This window comes from Coregonus lavaretus (assembly GCF_964263955.1).
Source record: "Coregonus lavaretus genome assembly, chromosome: 23".
Taxonomy (NCBI): Eukaryota; Metazoa; Chordata; class Actinopteri; order Salmoniformes; family Salmonidae; genus Coregonus; species Coregonus lavaretus.
In genome coordinates this window covers 12,710,575-12,730,050 of record NC_140010.1, presented here as the reverse complement: position 1 = coordinate 12,730,050, position 19,476 = coordinate 12,710,575, and the positions used below count along the sequence as shown (strand labels likewise).

General features: G+C 43.1%; 1 protein-coding gene across 1 annotated transcript in view; it reads right to left on the bottom strand.

The window, feature by feature from the left end:
* LOC311099166 (epidermal growth factor receptor-like) overlaps positions 1-19,476 on the bottom strand; it is a 79,152-nt gene that overhangs the window by 8,637 nt on the left and 51,039 nt on the right. The window contains exons 3-19 of the mRNA XM_084139843.1: positions 19,011-19,197; positions 17,798-17,929; positions 17,455-17,523; positions 16,491-16,609; positions 15,306-15,447; positions 12,466-12,582; positions 11,993-12,119; positions 11,795-11,868; positions 11,626-11,713; positions 11,277-11,476; positions 8,565-8,697; positions 6,989-7,079; positions 3,636-3,802; positions 1,986-2,024; positions 1,682-1,826; positions 1,442-1,564; positions 992-1,090 (exon numbers count right to left, since the gene is read on the bottom strand). Of these exons, the coding sequence (XP_083995969.1) occupies positions 992-1,090; positions 1,442-1,564; positions 1,682-1,826; positions 1,986-2,024; positions 3,636-3,802; positions 6,989-7,079; positions 8,565-8,697; positions 11,277-11,476; positions 11,626-11,713; positions 11,795-11,868; positions 11,993-12,119; positions 12,466-12,582; positions 15,306-15,447; positions 16,491-16,609; positions 17,455-17,523; positions 17,798-17,929; positions 19,011-19,197 (2,052 nt within the window). The remainder of the gene's footprint in view (positions 1-991; positions 1,091-1,441; positions 1,565-1,681; positions 1,827-1,985; positions 2,025-3,635; positions 3,803-6,988; positions 7,080-8,564; positions 8,698-11,276; positions 11,477-11,625; positions 11,714-11,794; positions 11,869-11,992; positions 12,120-12,465; positions 12,583-15,305; positions 15,448-16,490; positions 16,610-17,454; positions 17,524-17,797; positions 17,930-19,010; positions 19,198-19,476) is intronic.

Below are 19,476 nucleotides of genomic sequence, written 5' to 3'. Positions count from 1 at the left end.
CCCACATCCAGTAGTGATATCTAAACACAACATGAGCATTTCATAACAACTCACAGCTTAAAAGACATTGACACTGATCAGAAAAATATGTCAAAACAGTGAATACTTTAAAGAGAGCTCTTGACCTTATGACAAGAGGTCAAGCGCAACATCACTGCAAAACCTCAGCTGTCCACGCGCTCCATGAAGTCTGACACTGAATATTCACATGACTGTGTCAGACCTGGGTTCAAAAAGCATTTTCAATCATACAAATACTTAAGAGCGTTTACGTGAGCCTGGCTGGAGTGCCAGGTGGGTGGAGTTTGAGCTTTTGGGAATATTATATTGGTTCAACAATGCCAGGAAAGCTAAATCAAGCCCAGCCAAAGTATTTGAAAGATTTCCAATACTATTTGAACCCAGGTCTGGATTGTGTTTTTTAACTGTGGTTACTGGAAGAGATTCTAAATTCCTTTCCAGAACACCTTAACCTTGAATTAGTATCCTCCTCCCACGCCCAACCCTGGACCAAAGCTTCTCAATGAGTTAATCCCATTTCCTACGCCCCCATCAAGAGGTCGCTGACTAGAAACCTGACACCATTTTCAAGCTAAATGTTGTCATTATTTCAGCTTCTTCCTAAATGGAAGAGCATGTGCTTGGAATTAGACTATTAGAGGAAACGTGACACCTAAATTGGCCAGTAACATGCAATAATACTGAGTGTATTATGCCGCTAAATTAGGTCAAAATACTAATTTGTCAAAGAATTGTTTAGTTTGAAAGTACATGTACAGTATGGTATGGATAACCATCAATGACAGTATGATACCATACTGTGCCTAACAGCACTAACTTAGACTGTATAATACCATACTGTGCCTAATAGCACTAACTTAGATTCTACTGTAAATTAGATATAGAATGTCTTTATATTTGGAAGATAACAGTTTCTAACTCCCATGAACAAACATCTTAGAGTGAAGTGATATAGAGTGATATAACTCACGTCCAAGATCTCCTTGTTGGCTTTAGGTGATGTGGCTTCTCTTAAAACCTTGATGGCCACAGGGATCTTCACATCCTCTCCTTCAGGGACCCACAGACCCTGGACAGGACAGATAGTAGGGTTTTTTAACAGGCTAACATGAGATATATGTGTCAGTGTGTGTACTTTGAACATTTCTTGAAATATTTTATTGTTACAGTAGAATGTGGGAATGGTAAAATAACTAATAATGACAGGAGGGTGAGAGTGGATTGATGCATGATGTGGTGTGTTAAATATGTGGCTGTTAATTGAAAAACTGACAACAGATGTAGATGTGTCTAAAGGTGTTGGTTTATATTCAGTCTGAACACACATTCCCCATAAGTTCCTTAAGTACAGTACCACAGTACAATCCATGAAACTGGAGTTCCAGAATGAAACCTAGAAAACGTGAGCATTTGTATTTACCTTGTAGACAGTGCCGAAGGCCCCTGATCCCAACACTTTGATCTTCTTAAACTCGGTCTCCTTCAGAATACGGAGCAGAGCCTGGTTGGGCGCCTCACCACTGGGAGTCAGCGGTTCAACTAACTGTAGATGCGGATAAGGATTGTTTACTTTCGGTTCACTTTGATGCACTATCTCAGGTGATTGAATTCCAGCCCTAGAAAGCCCTTGAGACTCAGCAGTTCAGTTTCTGCCTCTCACCTCTCTCTCCTGGAGGAGTCTTCGCAGGGTCCTCTTCTTCTTGATGTGGCGTCGTCGTAGCAACACAAAGACGGACAGGCCCATGATGAGGAAGGCCAGCATCCCGCCCACCACGCCAGCTGCAATCACTGATAGGCCAGAGTTACTGAATGGGGAACAGATGGTAACCAATCAATGCAAAGAAAATACTTCATACAAATGATAAAATGTTAATTAGCTTAGTGAGCTTAGTGTTTCTACGTTTATGTTAAATTTGAACAGTATGTTTGTAAGTTACTGTTCATGACTAGAGTAATTTGCTTACCCTTTAGACTGACAGCCTTTCAGACCAGGACCAGTACATCTGTAAAGATATTAGCACATATATGAATAGATCTGCTGAATTTATTTGTATATCTTATTGTTTTGTTATTGTGTCTGTATTTGAGTATTTGTGAATTATTAATGTAAACTGCTCAAAAAAATAAAGGGAACACTTAAACAACACAATGTAACTCCAAGTCAATCACACTTCTGTGGTTTGGCAGGTGGTGGTTTGGCAGGTGGTGACCACAGACCACTTCTCAGTTCCTATGCTTCCTGGCTGATGTTTTGGTAACTTTTGAATGCTGGCGGTGCTTTCACTCTAGTGGTAGCATGAGACGGAGTCTACAACCCACACAAGTGGCTCAGGTAGTGCAGCTCATCCAGGATGGCACATCAATGCGAGCTGTGGCAAGAAGGTTTGCTGTGTCTGTCAGCGTAGTGTCCAGAGCATGGAGGCGCTACCAGGAGACAGGCCAGTACATCAGGAGACGTGGAGGAGGCCGTAGGAGGGCAACAACCCAGCAGCAGGACTGCTACCTCCGCCTTTGTGCAAGGAGGAGCAGGAGGAGCACTGCCAGAGCCCTGCAAAATGACCTCCAGCAGGCCACAAATGTGCATGTGTCTGCTCAAACGGTCAGAAACAGACTCCATGAGGGTGGTATGAGGGCCCGACGTCCACAGGTGGGGGTTGTGCTTACAGCCCAACACCGTGCAGGACGTTTGGTATTTGCCAGAGAACACCAAGATTGGCAAATTCGCCACTGGTGCCCTGTGCTCTTCACAGATGAAAGCAGGTTCACACTGAGCACATGTGACAGACGTGACAGAGTCTGGAGACGCCGTGGAGAACGTTCTGCTGCCTGCAACATCCTCCAGCATGACCGGTTTGGCGGTGGGTCAGTCATGGTGTGGGGTGGCATTTCTTTGGGGGGCCGCACAGCCCTCCATGTGCTCGCCAGAGGTAGCCTGACTGCCATTAGGTACCGAGATGAGATCCTCAGACCCCTTGTGAGACCATATGCTGGTGCGGTTGGCCCTAGGTTCCTCCTAATGCAAGACAATGCTAGACCTCATGTGGCTGGAGTGTGTCAGCAGTTCCTGCAAGAGGAAGGCATTGATGCTATGGACTGGCCCGCCCGTTCCCCAGACCTGAATCCAATTGAGCACATCTGGGACATCATGTCTTGCTCCATCCACCAACGCCACGTTGCACCACAGACTGTCCAGGAGTTGGCGGATGCTTTAGTCCAGGTCTGGGAGGAGATCCCTCAGGAGACCATCCGCCACCTCATCAGGAGCATGCCCAGGCGTTGTAGGGAGGTCATACAGGCACGTGGAGGCCACACACACTACTGAGCCTCAATTTGACTTGTTTTAAGGACATTACATAAAAGTTGGATCAGCCTGTAGTGTGGTTTTCCACTTTAATTTTGAGGGTGACTCCAAATCCAGACCTCCATGGGTTGATAGATTTGATTTCCATTGATAATTTTTGTGTGATTTTGTTGTCAGCACATTCAACTATGTAAAGAAAAAAGTATTTAATAAGATTATTTCATTCATTCAGATCTAGGATGTGTTATTTTAGTGTTCCCTTTATTTTTTTGAGCAGTGTATTTATGTGGTTGTGACAGATGCCCTTACTTACCCCTCGGTACAGTTCTGGTGGCACAGCTGGCACACCTTCATCTTATCTGCGTATTTCCAGATGAAGGTGTTCTTGCCCCCTGCCACCCCTGGCACCCCTCTAGGGCACAACGGGACACAGTTGTCGCCATCTTTGAAGTTGGCACACTGGGTACACTGCTCATGGCCCTGAAAGAGAGAGAAGAGGATAGCAACATTCTAAGGAAACAGCCCTACTGTGTTGAGACATAGAATATTGAACAGACACAACCACACAAGCACCCTGGGACTAAAAATTGTCAAAGACTCCAGCCACCCTAGTCATAGACTTTTCTCTCTGCTACCGCACGGCAAGCGGTACCGGAGCCGTGTCTAGGTCCAAGAGGCTTCCAAGAGGCTTCTAAATAGCTTCTACCCCCAAGCCATAAGACTCCTGAACATCTAATCAAATGGCTACCCAGACTATTTGCATTGACCCCCCCCCCCTACATAGTATATCATAGAGAGACACATACTGCTATATATTATATTATAGAGACACATACTGCTACATAGTATATTATAGAGACACATACTGCTACATAATATATTATAGAGACACATACTGCTACATAGTATATTATAGAGACACATACTGCTACATAATATATTACAGAGACACATACTGCTACATAGTATATTATAGAGACACATACTGCTACATAATATATTATAGAGACACATACTGCTACATAGTATATTATAGGGACACATACTGCTACATAATATATTATAGAGACACATACTGCTACATAGTATATTATAGAGACACATACTGCTACATAATATATTATAGAGACACATACTGCTACATAGTATATTATAGAGACACATACTGCTACATAGTATATTATAGAGACACATACTGCTACATAGTATATTATAAAGACACATACTTCTACATAGTATATTACAGAGACACATACTGCTACATAGTACATTATAGAGACACATACTGCTACATAGTATATTATAGAGACACATACTGCTACATAATATATTATAGAGACACATACTGCTACATAGTGTATTATAGAGACACATACTGCTACATAATATATTATAGAGACACATACTGCTACATAATATATTATAGAGACACATACTGCTACATAGTATATTATAGAGACACATACTGCTACATAGTATATTATAGAGACACATACTGCTACATAGTATATTATAGAGACACATACTGCTACATAATATATTATAGAGACACATACTGCTACATAGTATATTATAGAGACACATACTGCTACATAATATATTATAGAGACACATACTGCTACATAGTATATTATAGAGACACATACTGCTACATAGTATATTATAAAGACACATACTTCTACATAGTATATTACAGAGACACATACTGCTACATAGTACATTATAGAGACACATACTGCTACATAGTATATTATAGAGACACATACTGCTACATAGTATATTACAGAGATACATACTGCTACATATTATAGAGACACATACTGCTACATAGTATATTATAGAGACACATACTGCTACATAGTATACAGTGCCTTGCAAAAGTATTCACCCCCCTTGGCATTTTTCTTATTTTGTTGCATTACAACCTGTAATTTAAATGGATTTTTATTTGGATTTCATGTAATGGACATACACAAAATAGTCAAAATTGGTGAAGTGAAATTAAACAAATAACTTGTTTCCAAAAATTCTAAAAAATAAATAACGGAAAAGTGGTGCGTGCATATGTATTCACCCCCTTTGCTATGAAGCCCCTAAATACGATCTGGTGCAACCAATTACCTTCAGAAGTAACATAATTAGTTAAATAAAGTCCACCTGTGTGCAATCTAAGTGTCACATGATCTGTCACATGATCTCAGTATATATACACCTGTTCTGAAAGGCCCCAGAGTCTGCAACACCACTAAGCAAGGGGCACCACTAAGCAAGCGACACCATGAAGACCAAGGAGCTCTCCAACCAGGTCAGGGACAAAGTTGTGGAGAAGTACAGATCAGGGTTGGGTTTTTAAGAAATATCAGAAACTTTGAACATCCCACAGAGCACCATTAAATCCATTATAAAAAAATGGAAAGAATACGGCACCACAACAAACCTGCCAAGAGAGGGCCGCCCACCAAAACTCACAGACCAGGCAAGGAGGGCATTAATCAGAGAGGCAACAAAAATACCAAAGATAACCCTGAAGGAGCTGCAGAGCTCCACAGTGGAGATTGGAGTATCTGTCCATAGGACCACTTTAAGCCGTACACTCCACAGACCTGGGCTTTATGGAAGAGTGGCCAGAAAAAACCTATTGCTTAAAGAAAAAAATAAGCAAACACGTTTGGTGTTCGCCAAAAGGCATGTGGGAGACTCCCCAAACATATGGAAGAAGGTACTCTGGTCAGATGAGGCTAAAATTGAGCTTTTTGGGCATAAAGGAAAACGCTATGTCTGGCGCAAACCCAACACCTCTCATCACCCCGAAAACACCATCCCCACAGTGAGGCATGATGGTGGCAGCATCATGCTGTGGGGATGTTTTTCATTGGCAGGGACTGGGAAACTGGTCAGAATTGAAGGAATGATGGATGCCGCTAAATACAGGGAAATTCTTGAGGGAAACCTGTTTCAGTCTTCCAGAGATTTGAGACTTGGACGGAGGTTCACCTTCCAGAAGGACAATGACCCTAAGCATACTGCTAAAGCAACACTCGAGTGGTTTAAGGGGAAACATTTAAATGTCTTGGAATGGCCTAGTCAAACCCCAGACCTCAATCCAACTGAGAATCTGTGGTATGACTTAAAGATTGCTGTACACCAGGGGGACCCATCCAACTTGAAGGAGCTGGAGCAGTTTTGCCTTGAAGAATGGGCAATAATCCCAGTGGCTAGATGTGCCAAGCTTATAGAGACATACCCCAAGAGACTTGCAGCTGTAATTGCTGCAAAAGGTAGCTCTACAAAGTATTGACTTTGGGGGGGTGAATAGTTATGCACGCTCAAGTTTTCAGTTTTCTTGTCTTATTTCTTGTTTGTTTCAAAGTGGTAGGCATGTTTTGTAAATCAACTGATACAAACCCCCCAAAATAATTTTTTATTCCAGTTTGTAAGGCAACAAAATAGGAAAAATGCCAAGGGGGATGGATACTTTCGCAAGCCACTGTATTACAGAGACACATACTACTTCATAGTATATTATATCGACACATACTACTTCATAGTATATTATAGAGACACTTACTACTTCATAGTATATTATAGAGACACATACTACTTCATAGTATATTATAGAGACACATACTGTACTTAGGACGTAGCATATATAAGAGGCACACATACTGGTCCAGAGCAGGACTGGGTTCCGTTGAGGAGCTGACACTCAAGGTGACACTCCACACACGTCTTATTCACTTCAGTCTCACGTGGCTCCCTGCAACAATTAGGACACATGTTAGCATGTAGCATATTTTCACTAGCCTGGTCCCAGATCTGTTGGTGCCGTCTTGCCAACTCCTCTAGTCGTTGTCCCATAGGAGTTGGTAAGACAGCACAAACAGATCTGGGACCAGGCTATATTTCTATTGGTTTAACATTTAATTTCAGATGGTTGCATTTGCAGTGAAATACTTGATCCTGTTCCTCATAGCAGTAGTTAAGGCACTGCATCGCAGTGCTAACTGTCCCACTAGAGATCCTGGTTCGAATCCAGGCTCTGTCGCAGCCGGCCGCGACCGGGAGACTCATGGGCGGCGCACAATTGGCCCAGCGTCGTCCAGGGTAGGGGAGGGAATGGCCGGCAGGGATGTAGCTCAGTTGATAGAGCATGGCGTTTGCAACGCCAGGGTTGTGGGTTCGTTTCCCAGGGGGGGGCCAGTATAAAAATATATATATATATATATATATATGTATTCACTAACTGTAAGTCGCTCTGGATAAGAGCGTCTGCTAAATGACTAAAATGTAAATGTAAATGTTAAATTGTAAGCAAGTTTGATACTCAATGTTTGATAGAGGAGAGGACTGCCAAAGTTAAACAGCTATTAGTTCATTGAGTTCATTACCAAAAGTGAACAATTCTACTGTATAGTACTGTCTTACTGCCTTCCTTAGATGTACTGTCTGTTTTTACTGTTAAATTCCATGCAACATCGTTTCTTGCTAAATACACGTTTAATTGATAGCTTCAGTTACCAACAGTTTTTCTTTGCCAAGTGTACAAAAAGTTACTTTCACTCTTCTTCAATACTTCAGCTGCAGAATCACATTACAATGGCTCCTATCTCACCCCTCCAGTAGGTTTCAATGGCTCCTATCTCACCCCTCCAGTAGGTTTCAATGGCTCCTATCTCACCCCTCCAGTAGGTTAAAATGGGGAACAGAAAGGGGCTCCTATCTCACCCCTCCAGTAGGTTACAATGGGGAACAGAAAGGGGCTCCTATCTCACCCCTCCAGTAGGCTACAATGGGGAACAGAAAGGGGCTCCTATCTCACCCCTCCAGTAGGTTACAATGGGGAACAGAAAGGGGCTCCTATCTCACCCCTCCAGTAGGTTAAAATGGGGAACAGAAAGGGGCTCCTATCTCACCCCTCCAGTAGGTTACAATGGGGAACAGAAAGGGGCTCCTATCTCACCCCTCCAGTAGGCTACAATGGGGAACAGAAAGGGGCTCCTATCTCACCCCTCCAGTAGGTTAAAATGGGGAACAGAAAGGGGCTCCTATCTCACCCCTCCAGTAGGTAAAAATGGGGAACAGAAAGGGGCTCCTATCTCACCCCTCCAGTAGGTTAAAATGGGGAACAGAAAGGGGCTCCTATCTCACTCCTTCAGTAGGTTACAATGGGGAACAGAAAGGGGCTCCTATCTCACCCCTTCAGTAGGTTACAATGGGAAACAGAAAGGGGCTCCTATCTCACCCCTCCAGTAGGTTGCAGGAGTCCACACAGCTTCCTGCTCGGCTGTAGTCCTGACAGGCGAAACACATGGTGGGTCCAGCGCCCCAGCAGCCATATCTGGTACACATCCTGTCACACGTGTTGTTCTGCATCCCTGCAAACACACACATACAGACACATACTGTAGATAGGCCCAAGAAATTGTCAAAGACTCCAGTCACCCAAGTCATAGACTGTTCTCTCTGCTACCGCACAGCAAGCGGTACCGGAGCGCCAAATCTAGGTCCAAAAGGCTCCTTAACAGCTTCTATCCCCAAGCCATAAGACTGCTGAACAATTAATCAAATGGCCACCCGGACTAATTACATTGACCCCCCCCCCCCTTTTAATTTTACACTGCTGCTACTCGCTGTTTATTATCTATGCATAGTCACTTTACCCCTACCTACATGTACAGTGAGGGAAGAAAAGTATTTGATAACACACTACGCCGTGAAGGACTGAAATTCTGCAGCGCCCGCAAGGTCCCCCTGCTCAAGAAAGCACATATACAGGCCTGTCTGAAGTTCGCCAATGAACATCTGAATGATTCAGAGGAGAACTGGGTGAAAGTGTTGTGGTCAGATGAGACCAAAATCGAGCTCTTTGCCATCAACTCAACTCGCCGTGTTTGGAGGAGGAGGAATGCTGCCTATGACCCCAAGAACACCATCCCCACCGTCAAACATGGAGGTAGAAACATTATGCTTTGGGGGTGTTTTTCTGCTAAGGGGACAGGACAACTTCACCGCATCAAAGGGACGATGGACGGGGCCATGTACCGTCAAATCTTGGGTGAGAACCTCCTTCCCTCAGCAAGGGCATTGAAAATGGGTCGTGGATGGGTATTCCAGCATGACAATGACCCAAAACACACGGCCAAGGCAACAAAGGAGTGGCTCAAGAAGAAGCACATTAAGGTCCTGGAGTGGCCTAGCCAGTCTCCAGATCTTAATCCCATAGAAAATCTGTGGAGGGAGCTGAAGGTTCGAGTTGCCAAACGTCAGCCTCGAAACCTTAATGACTTGGAGAAGATCTGCAAAGAGGAGTGGGACAAAATCCCTCCTGAGATGTGTGCAAACCTGGTGGCCAACTACAAGAAACATCTGACCTCTGTGATTGCCAACAAGGGTTTTGCCACCAAGTACTAAGTCATGTTTTGCAGAGGGGTCAAATACTTATTTCCCTCATTAAAATGCAAATCAATTTATAACATTTTTGACATGAATTTATCTGGATTTTGTTGTTGTTATTCTGTCTCTTATCTGTTACCAATTGTTTTCTTGGTGACTATGGTCCCAGCTGCCTTGAGATCATTGACAAGATCCTCCCGTGTAGTTCTGGGCTGATTCCTCACCGTTCTCATGATCATTGCAACTCCACGAGGTGAGATCTTGCATGGAGCCCCAGGCCAAGGGAGATTGACAGTTATTTTGTGTTTCTTCCATTTGCGAATAATACTTCTGTGGACAGGTGTCTTTTATACAGGTAACAAGCTGAGATTAGGAGCACTCCCTTTAAGAGTGTGCTCCTAATCTCAGCTCGTTACCTGTATAAAAGACACCTGGGAGCCAGAAATCTTTCTGATTGAGAGGGGGTCAAATACTTATTACCCTCATTAAAATGCAAATCAATTTATAACATTTTTGACATGCGTTTTTCTGGATTTTTTTGTTGTTATTCTGTCTCTCACTGTTCAAATAAACCTACCATTAAAATTATAGACTGATCATGTCTTTGTCAGTGGGCAAACGTACAAAATCAGCAGGGGATCAAATACTTTTTTCCCTCACTGTACATATTACCTTGACTAACCTGTAATCCCCACATTGACTCAGTACCGGTACCCCCTGTATACTACTCTACTACTCTACTGTATCTTAGTCCATGCCGCTCTAACATCGCTTGTCCATATATGTATATATTCTTAATTAATTCCTTACTTAGATTTGTGTGTATTGGGTATATGCTGTGAAACTGTTAGATATTACTTGTTAGATATTACTGCACTGTCAGAGCTAGAAGCACAAGCATTTCGCTACACCCACAATAGCATCGGCTAAACACGTGTATGTGACCAATAACATTTGATTTGATTTGATTTGATATAGCCTCAGTATTGTTATTATTCTATTGTGTTACTTTTTATTTCATTTTTTACTTTTGTTTATTTAGTAAATATTTTATTAACTCTATTTCTTGAACTGCATTGTTGGTTAAGGGCTTGTAAGTAAGCATTTCACGATAAGGTTTATACCTGTTGTATTCGGCGCATGTGACAAATAGAATATGATTTGATTTGATATCAATACAAAATAATAGTTTTAACCCAGACCAATATAAAACTTTTCGCTTTTCACACAACACCGTACAAGCAACAGGCTAGCGTTAATTTCCTCTTTCTCCCACAATACTCCATCATCATTGTATTATGTATCTATCACAGTTTTATGACCACAACAATAGAGGGTAAATATTAATCTCGGAACCACTCATATCCCAGTGTAACCTTTGTTTTAGTAAGCACCGAACATCATGTTATCTCTAATTTGTCATGGGCTTGAGCTGACATTATGGTGTTGACTCCTGGTGTTTGTTGTATATCTCCTGTTTGTTGGTGTTCCTTTTTTTCTGTTATGTGACCACAAAAATCTATAAAGATGTTCATCATAAAAAAAAGACTGATTGATTTACCGCATACGGCTGCGTCGGCGTTGTTCTCCAGCCGAGCGGTCTGCGTGTCGGACTTGAACAGATGTTTCCAGTGGTGATTCTTGGTGTAGCAGAGGTTGGGGTTTTTTGCGATGACCACGTCTCCGTCACTGATCTCCTTCAGGTTGCGCAGGCCCAGGTGGGTGATGGTTAACTGGGTTACGGCCAAGCTCACCAGAACACTGAGAACAGAGAGAGGGGAGGGGAAATGGCGAGAAAGAGAGAGAGAGGAGTTAAAGGGATATTGGATGAGTCACATCCATTTACTGTCAGTGGCACCCTGTAGTAGAGGCTGAGGTTTAGAGAGTTAGGCCAGGGACAGTACTCTTACCGCTTGGTCCGTCCACGGATGATCTCCAGGTTCTCAAAGGGACTGAGGGACGTCATGTCCTCAGGCCAGTTCTGAATCAGCAAGTACCCTGGAAGATGAATAGATTTGTTTTAATAATTGTGAAAAGTGCTCTTTTGTCTGATCTGAACTGCCATGGCTCTTTTCTTACCGGTAATTTCTCTGACCGTCTTGAAAACGTCTAGCTTGGCCGGATCCATCTTAGGTGTTTTGGTGAATGTGTCCCTGTGAATAGTAATAACAACTGTGACATGTATCTGTCATATTCATGAAATGCACAATACAAAGGTTATAAATTATCTATGATGTTTCTACAATTTCAAAAAACCTTAATGCGCTCACTACTTACCCATGGATAGACGTGTAGATAATAGCAATGTTCCCATTGATTTTGGTACAGTTTTTGAATGTGTCAATGTTGGTGGCATTAATGGACAGAATATTGGTAAGTTTCCCCATTCCAAGTCCATTGCAAACTGTGAAAATTAGTAACATATTAATAAAAACAAACGTGGCTACTAATGTCTTGCCACACGGAAAAGTTAGTTTGAGATATCACAAGCCCCCCCAAAAAACAGAAGACTAGTGCAGTACAGCAGGTTAAAATACATTTTTATTCAAGAAGTATCATTCAAAAATCTGAAAATCCTTTATTGGAAATAAAATGGTATTAAACACAACCCTACAGTGCATCTTTGGGGAATAACACTGTGGGGTGAACTTTCCATGTTACAGAGAGGCACATTCATGCAGTATTATCATGAGTGCTATAATCCCTGCCATCAGAATGTACAGTAGGAGTTGTGGTAGTATCAACTCTACCTTTGGGACACAGTCCATCACACTTCTTGCACTTCCTGACCCCTCCCTCGTCCACCTCGTATGTGTCACCACTGCACGTCCGAACGCACGCTCCATGGTCCGTCACCACATAGTTATCTGAGGGGAAAAAAACATAAAATATGATTATATTCTAAGAGTACACAATCAGCACTCATTAATCATATAAATCTGGTTCTAATATCAAGTCAAATATTGTATTTTTTTTTTTTTATCTACCAAGTTGTCATTTTCTTCAAAGGAATAAAAATAAGAGAATATACAGTTGAAGTCGGAAGTTTACATACACTTAGGTGGGAGTCATTAAAACTTGTTTTTCAACCACTCCACACATTTCTTGTTAACAAACTATAGTTTTGGCAAGTCGGTTAGGACATCTACTTTGTGCATGACACAAGTAATTTTTCCAACAATTGTTTACAGACAGATTATTTCACTTATAATTCACTGTATCACAATTCCAGTGGGTCAGAAGTTTACATACAATCAGTTGACTGTGCCTTTAAACAGCTTGGAAAATTTCAGAAAATGACGTCATGGCTTTAGAAGGTTCTGATAGGCTAATTGACATCATTTGAGTCAATTGGAGCTGTACCTGAGGATGTATTTCAAGGCCTACCTTCAAACTCAGTGCCTCTTTGCTTGACATCATGGGAAAATCAAAAGAAATCAGCCAAGACCTCATAAAAAACATTGTTGACCTCCACAAGTCTGGTTCATCCTTGGGAGCAATTTCCAAACGCCTGAAGGTACCACGTTCATCTGTACAAACAATAGTACGCAAGTATAAACACCATGGGACCACGCAGCCGTCATACTGCTCAGGAAGGAGACGTGTTCTGTCTCCTAGAGATGAATGTACTTTGGTGCGAAAAGTGCAAATCAATCCCAGAACAACAGCAAAGGACCTTGTGAAGATGCTGGAGGAAACAGGTACAAAAGTATCTATATCCACAGTAAAACGAGTCCTATATCGACATAACCTGAAAGGACGCTCAGCAAAGAAGAAGCCACTGCTCCAAAACCGCCATAAAAAAGCCTGACTACAGTTTGCAACTGCACATGGGGACAAAGATCTTACTTTTTGGAGAAATGTCCTCTGGACTGATGAAACAAAAATAGAACTGTTTGGCCATAATGACCATCGTTATGTTTGGAGGAAAAAGGGGGTGCTTGCAAGCCGAAGAACACCATCCCAACCGTGAAGCACGGGGGTTGCAGCATCATGCTGTGGGGGTGCTTTGCTGCAGGAGGGACTGGTCCACTTCACAAAATAGATGGCATCATGAGGAAGGAAAACTATGTGGATATATTGAAGCAACATCTCAAGACATCAGTCAGGAAGTTAAAGCTTGGTCGCAAAGGGTCCTCCAAATGGACAATGACCCCAAGCATACTTCCAAAGTTGTGGCAAAATGGCTTAAGGACAACAAAGTCAAGGTATTGGAGTGGCCATCACAAAGCCCTGACCTCAATCCTATAGAACATTTGTGGGCAGAACTTAAAAAGCGTGTGCAAGCAAGGAGGCCTACAAACCTGACTCAGTTACACCAGCTCTGTCAGAAGAAATGGGCCAAAATTCACCCAACTTATTGTGGGAAGCTTGTGGAAGGCTACCCGAACCGTTTGACCCAAGTTAAACAATTTAAAGGCAATGCTACCAAATACTAATTGAGTGTATGTAAACTTCTGACCCACTGGGAATGTGATGAAAGAAATAAAAGCTGAAATAAAACATTCTCTCTACTATTATTCTGACATTTCCCATTCTTAAAATAAAGTGGTGATCCTAACTGACCTAAGACAGGGAATTTTTACTAGGATTAAATGTCAGGAGTAGTGAAAAACTGAGTTTAAATGTATTTAGCTAAGGTATATGTAAACTTCCAACTGTATAATAAACCTATATAATGCATTGTGTCCTGTGCAGGACAGTATTGTATGCATGCCAGTGTTTCAGAGCTGATTCTAACAAAAAGTGGAAGCTGCTGCATTAAAACACCCTGAAACTAAATCATTTTCATTTCCTCGTTCATGCAGTTTATGATTAAACTCAGAGTCTGTCACAGACTGACTGACACTAACACCAGGCTAGAGGGACCATGTGGCCCCTTGTTCAGCATACCAGCATACCATTTCTGAACGTTTCACATCACTGAGACTCCTCTGTAGACTTGGTTGAAGCCCCCTCTGTGTACAAATCTTCTAAACCAGGGCTGCCCAATCCTGGTCCTTATTTTGTGTGTGATTGTAAAATAATCAGTTCAAGGAGATACAGTTGGTGTATTTGAAGCAATTATTCGTATCATGATTGTCTTCTAATATTTTATTTATTTACACGAAGATTGACCACGAATATTTCCAATTTTCCATTCACTATAATGGGGGATCCTGTTTTCTGCTAACAATGCCTGCTGTACCGCGGTCAGCCTTGAACCTCCGTGGCTTCAATGAGATGGGGGAGTCGTTTTCCCCTGGTCCCAGGTCTGAATTAGTCCCTGATTAGGAGAGGATGAAAACCACAAGTGTTTGGGCCCTCCATGACCAGGATGGGGCAGCCACGTTCTAAACAATCCTTATATAATTTATTATATACTGTTGCCTCATAGAGGAGGTCATGGGGGGACATGGAGGGGACATGGAGGGACATGGAGGGGACATGGAGGGACACAGAAGGGACATGGAGGGACACAGAAGGGACATGGAGGGACATGTAGGGGACACGGAGGAGTCATGGAGCGGCACGGAGGGGACACGGTGGGACACCGAAGGGACATGGAGGGGACACGGAGGGACATGGATGGACATGGGGGTTTTCTTACGAGGGCAGGTCTTGACGCAGGTGGCTCCGAAGTTGTACTTTCCGTCTGGGTTGTTGACCAGTTGATGAAGGTTGCGGTCGTAGAGCAGGAGGCGGGGACACGAGTCTTTACACATCCCATCATCCTGAAAGTCCCGGCAAGCCTACGACATCAAACAGGGTTGTGTTCATTAGGCACCAAACAGAAGAAAACAGACTGAAACCGGGAGGGACAACCTGAACCTGAAACGCTTGTTTTCACTTTCCATTGCAAGATGTTTTAAATGTCCTAATCACAGTGCTTGACTTGGACAAATAGGTTTGGGTACTCATTTTGGGTGCCGGCACTGTTAATATTTAGGTGCAGGAGCTCCTCAATCCTCTTGAGCTAATCTTCTATAAGAGGAACAGGAGCTCAAGCAGTAGAACATTTGAGGTGCCGGTACTCAGCTCCGGTGAGCTCCTGCCCAAGTCAAGCACTGCCTAATCATGAATACGACCCAGCCTTCACTGACAGAGAGCACTAGGACCATATAACAGAGCTGTATACTCAGATCATAACACTGCATTTCTATTTCACGCCTTAGCTTAGCTTAGCCAGAGAGGAATATGTGACGCTGGCTTAGCTCCCAGCTGGGGGCCAAGCCTGATTCTCAAGGCACTGTCAAAAAGCAGGGTTTAACCAGTGATAGAATGGGTCACTGGATGCAAGAGCAACACAATGTGGTTTCAATCATAAAGTGGATAGAAAACACTGTTACGGGTCAGTGTATGGTTGGTCATGAGCCAGTAAGTCACAAGGGAGCCTCATAAGAGATAAATAATAATGTGTGAAATGCAATGTGGGTCTGTTTCCTCAAACCCTTAACTCTTGAGTGATGACACTTTTATTGGGTGAAGAAATAACTAGAAATAATACATAATAGCTTATGTGAGAGATGCAAGTGTCCTCCCTTATGGAGTCACTCCTGGCCTCTCTCCCTATAACCTCTGACCCAAGTACAATGTGAAGGTGGCTTCAGAAGGTGGTAAAATCACATGACATGGTGAGGTAATAATCCTGACCCCAGTACAGTGTGTGAAGGTGGTGTATCTGTCTGTATGTCTGTCAGTCTGTCAGTCTCTCACCAGATGATCTAGGTCTGGGTCCAGTACAGTGTTAAGGTGGGTTATGGTTATGGTTAGGGTTATGGTTAGGGTCTCTCACCAGACAGTCTGTAGGTCTGGGTCCAGTGCAGCCTGCAGCACAGTGTTCGTTGCAGCAGTCGATGGGGGACGGACCCTTACATCTCTTAGAGCACTGCTGGGCACAGTTCAGCTTCGTCACTATAAAGAGAGGAAATGTCAAATCAAATTTTATTAATCACATGCTTCGTAAACAACAAGTGTAGACTAACAGTGAAATGCTGACTTACGGCCCTTCCCAACAATGCAGGGAGAAAGAAAATAGAGAAACAATAGAAAAGTAAAACACATAATAATACTGTAAAAGTAATAATAAATACACAATGAGAAATTATAACTTGGCTATATACATGGTGTACCAGTACCGAGTCGATGTGCAGGAGTAAGAGGTAACTGAGGTAAATATGTACATATACAATAACTAGGAAAGAAGTAACTAGGCAACAGGATAGATAATAAACAGTAGCAGCAGCATATGTGATTGGTCAAAAAAGATAGTGCAAAAAGGGTCAATGCAGATAGTTGGCAGGGTAGCCTAGCGGTTAACAGCGTTGGGCCAGTAACTGAAAGGTTGCTGGTTTGAATCCCCGAGCCAACTAGGTGAAAAGTCTGTCAATTTGCCCTTGAGCAAGGCACTTAACCCTAATTGCTCCTGTAAGTCACTCTGGATAAGAGCGTCTGCTAAACAACTCAAACGTAAAATAGTCCGGGTAGGTATTTAACTAACTATTTTGGGGTTAGAAGCTGTTCAGGATTCTGTTGGTTCCAGAGTTGGTGCATCGGTTCCGCTTGCCGTGCGGTAGCAGAGAGAACAGTCTATGACTTGGGTGGTTGGAGTCTGAACATTTTTAGGGCCTTCCTCTGACACCCGCCTGGTATAGAGGTCCTGGATGGCAGGGAGCCCGGCCCCAGTGATGTAATGGACCGTACGCACTACCCTCTGTAGCACCTTGCAGTTGAGTATGGTTTAAACTTGAAAGACTTACATGTCTGGCAGTGTTCTGGGCCGGGCGCCCAACATGAACCATTGAAGCATCCAGGATCACATCTTTTACCTACAAAACATAGATCCAAATAAAAGTTTAGCAAAGCTTAACTTCAAAACTGTTACTTTAATGTTTAATCAAATAAAGTTGGAATATTTGACAGTTGAAGGTGAAACATTACTAAACTGTTGGCTAAACTTGTTGAAGCAGCTTCCTGTTAATATCTTACAACATGAACCAATCTAGCTTCAAGGGTGTATAAAAACACAAAACTTTGAATGGGATTATGGTATGTACATTTATATGATGCAATGTTTAATGTGTTGTAACAGGAGCTCCTTACAGAGCCGATTGCTGCTGGGTTCAGGTAACTGCATGTTGGGTTTGCTGTTACTGTTTACAATGTCCAACCACTGGATGGTCTCCACGTTACACAGCTGGTTGTCTGAGAACTTCACTCCTCCTTTCAAGATCTCTGGAAAATGGAGAGAGATGTGTTTATTTTCAGGTGGAAGCTAAATATTGGTTTAAATTAATCAATGTAATAAAGCTGTGCAGATGAAATACAACAAACTACTGAATCTCCAGATTCAGATGCAACCCTAACCTCAACCCTACCCTCATTCCTAATCTCAGCTTCATAACCCTAACTTCAACTCTAACCTCAGCTTCATGACCTCATCCTGGTTCAACCTTAACCCTCAACTCTAACCTCAGCTTCATGACCTCATCCTGGTTCAACCTTAACCCTCAACCCTAACCTCAGCTTCATGTCACATCCTGGTTCAACTCTAACCCTAACCCTAGCCTCAACCCTAAACATAGCTTCATGTCCACATCCTGGTTCAACCCTAACCCTAACCCTAGCCTCAACCCTAACCCTAGATTCCTGGTTCAACCCTAACTGTAGCCTTAACCATAACCCTAGCTTCGTGTCCACATCCTGGTTCAACTCTAACCCTAACCCTAGCCTCAACCCTAACCCTAGATTCCTGGTTCAACCCTAACTGTAGCCTTAACCATAACCCTAGCTTCGTGTCCACATCCTGGTTCAACCCTAACCCTAGCCTCAACCCTAAACATAGCTTCATGTCCACATCCTGGTTCAATTCTAACCCTAACCCTAGCCTCAACCCTAACCCTAGATTCCTGGTTCAACCCTAACTGTAGCCTTAACCATAACCCTAGCTTCGTGTCCACATCCTGGTTCAACCCTAACCCTAGCCTCAACCCTAACCCTAGATTCCTGGTTCAACCCTAACTGTAGCCTTAACCATAACCCTAGCTTCGTGTCCCTAACTGTAGCCTTAACCATAACCCTAGCTTCGTGTCCACATCCTGGTTCAACCCTAACCTTAGCCTTAACCATAACTCTAGCTTCGTGTCCACATCCCGGGTTAACCCTAATCCTAACTCTAACCATAGCTTATAGCTTATAACTAGGGCTCAGTTTCCCTGGTTTGGCTCTAGTATGTGAGAAGGCCCTCAGTGACTAGTCATTATGAGGCTGGGTTTACAACTGCCTGGGCAGAGCAGGGACAGGCCTAGAGACTGACCTGTGAGGCTGGTCAGAGGCAGCTCAGTGGTGCCTTCTCCCATGGACTTGTTATAGTTCAGCATCACAGCCAGGGCAAAGCCACTGTCGTAGAGAGTGTGGCCTCGGATGATGCGCAGGTTGTCCAGGGGAATCCTATTGGCTGTGTTGAGGGCGATCAGAACGTAGCCACCCACCTCCTGGATGGACTGGAGACAAACAAGGAAAGGTTTGGTATAAGCTGGTCTTCACACGCGATGCCAGGGGTGAACAACTCCAGACCTACATGGTCCAGCTCCAGTCCTGCTGGTTTTCGCATCAGCCTGTCTATATCCTCATAGCTAGACAAGGTTCACACAAGGGTACTTCCAGTAACCCACTGATCCTATTCAGCATTATAAACTCAACCTAAGACTATTTCAACTGAAGCAACAAGGCTCTAATGAGGCTTCAAGTGTTTTGGACACTTTGGACCATGTCTGTAGGTT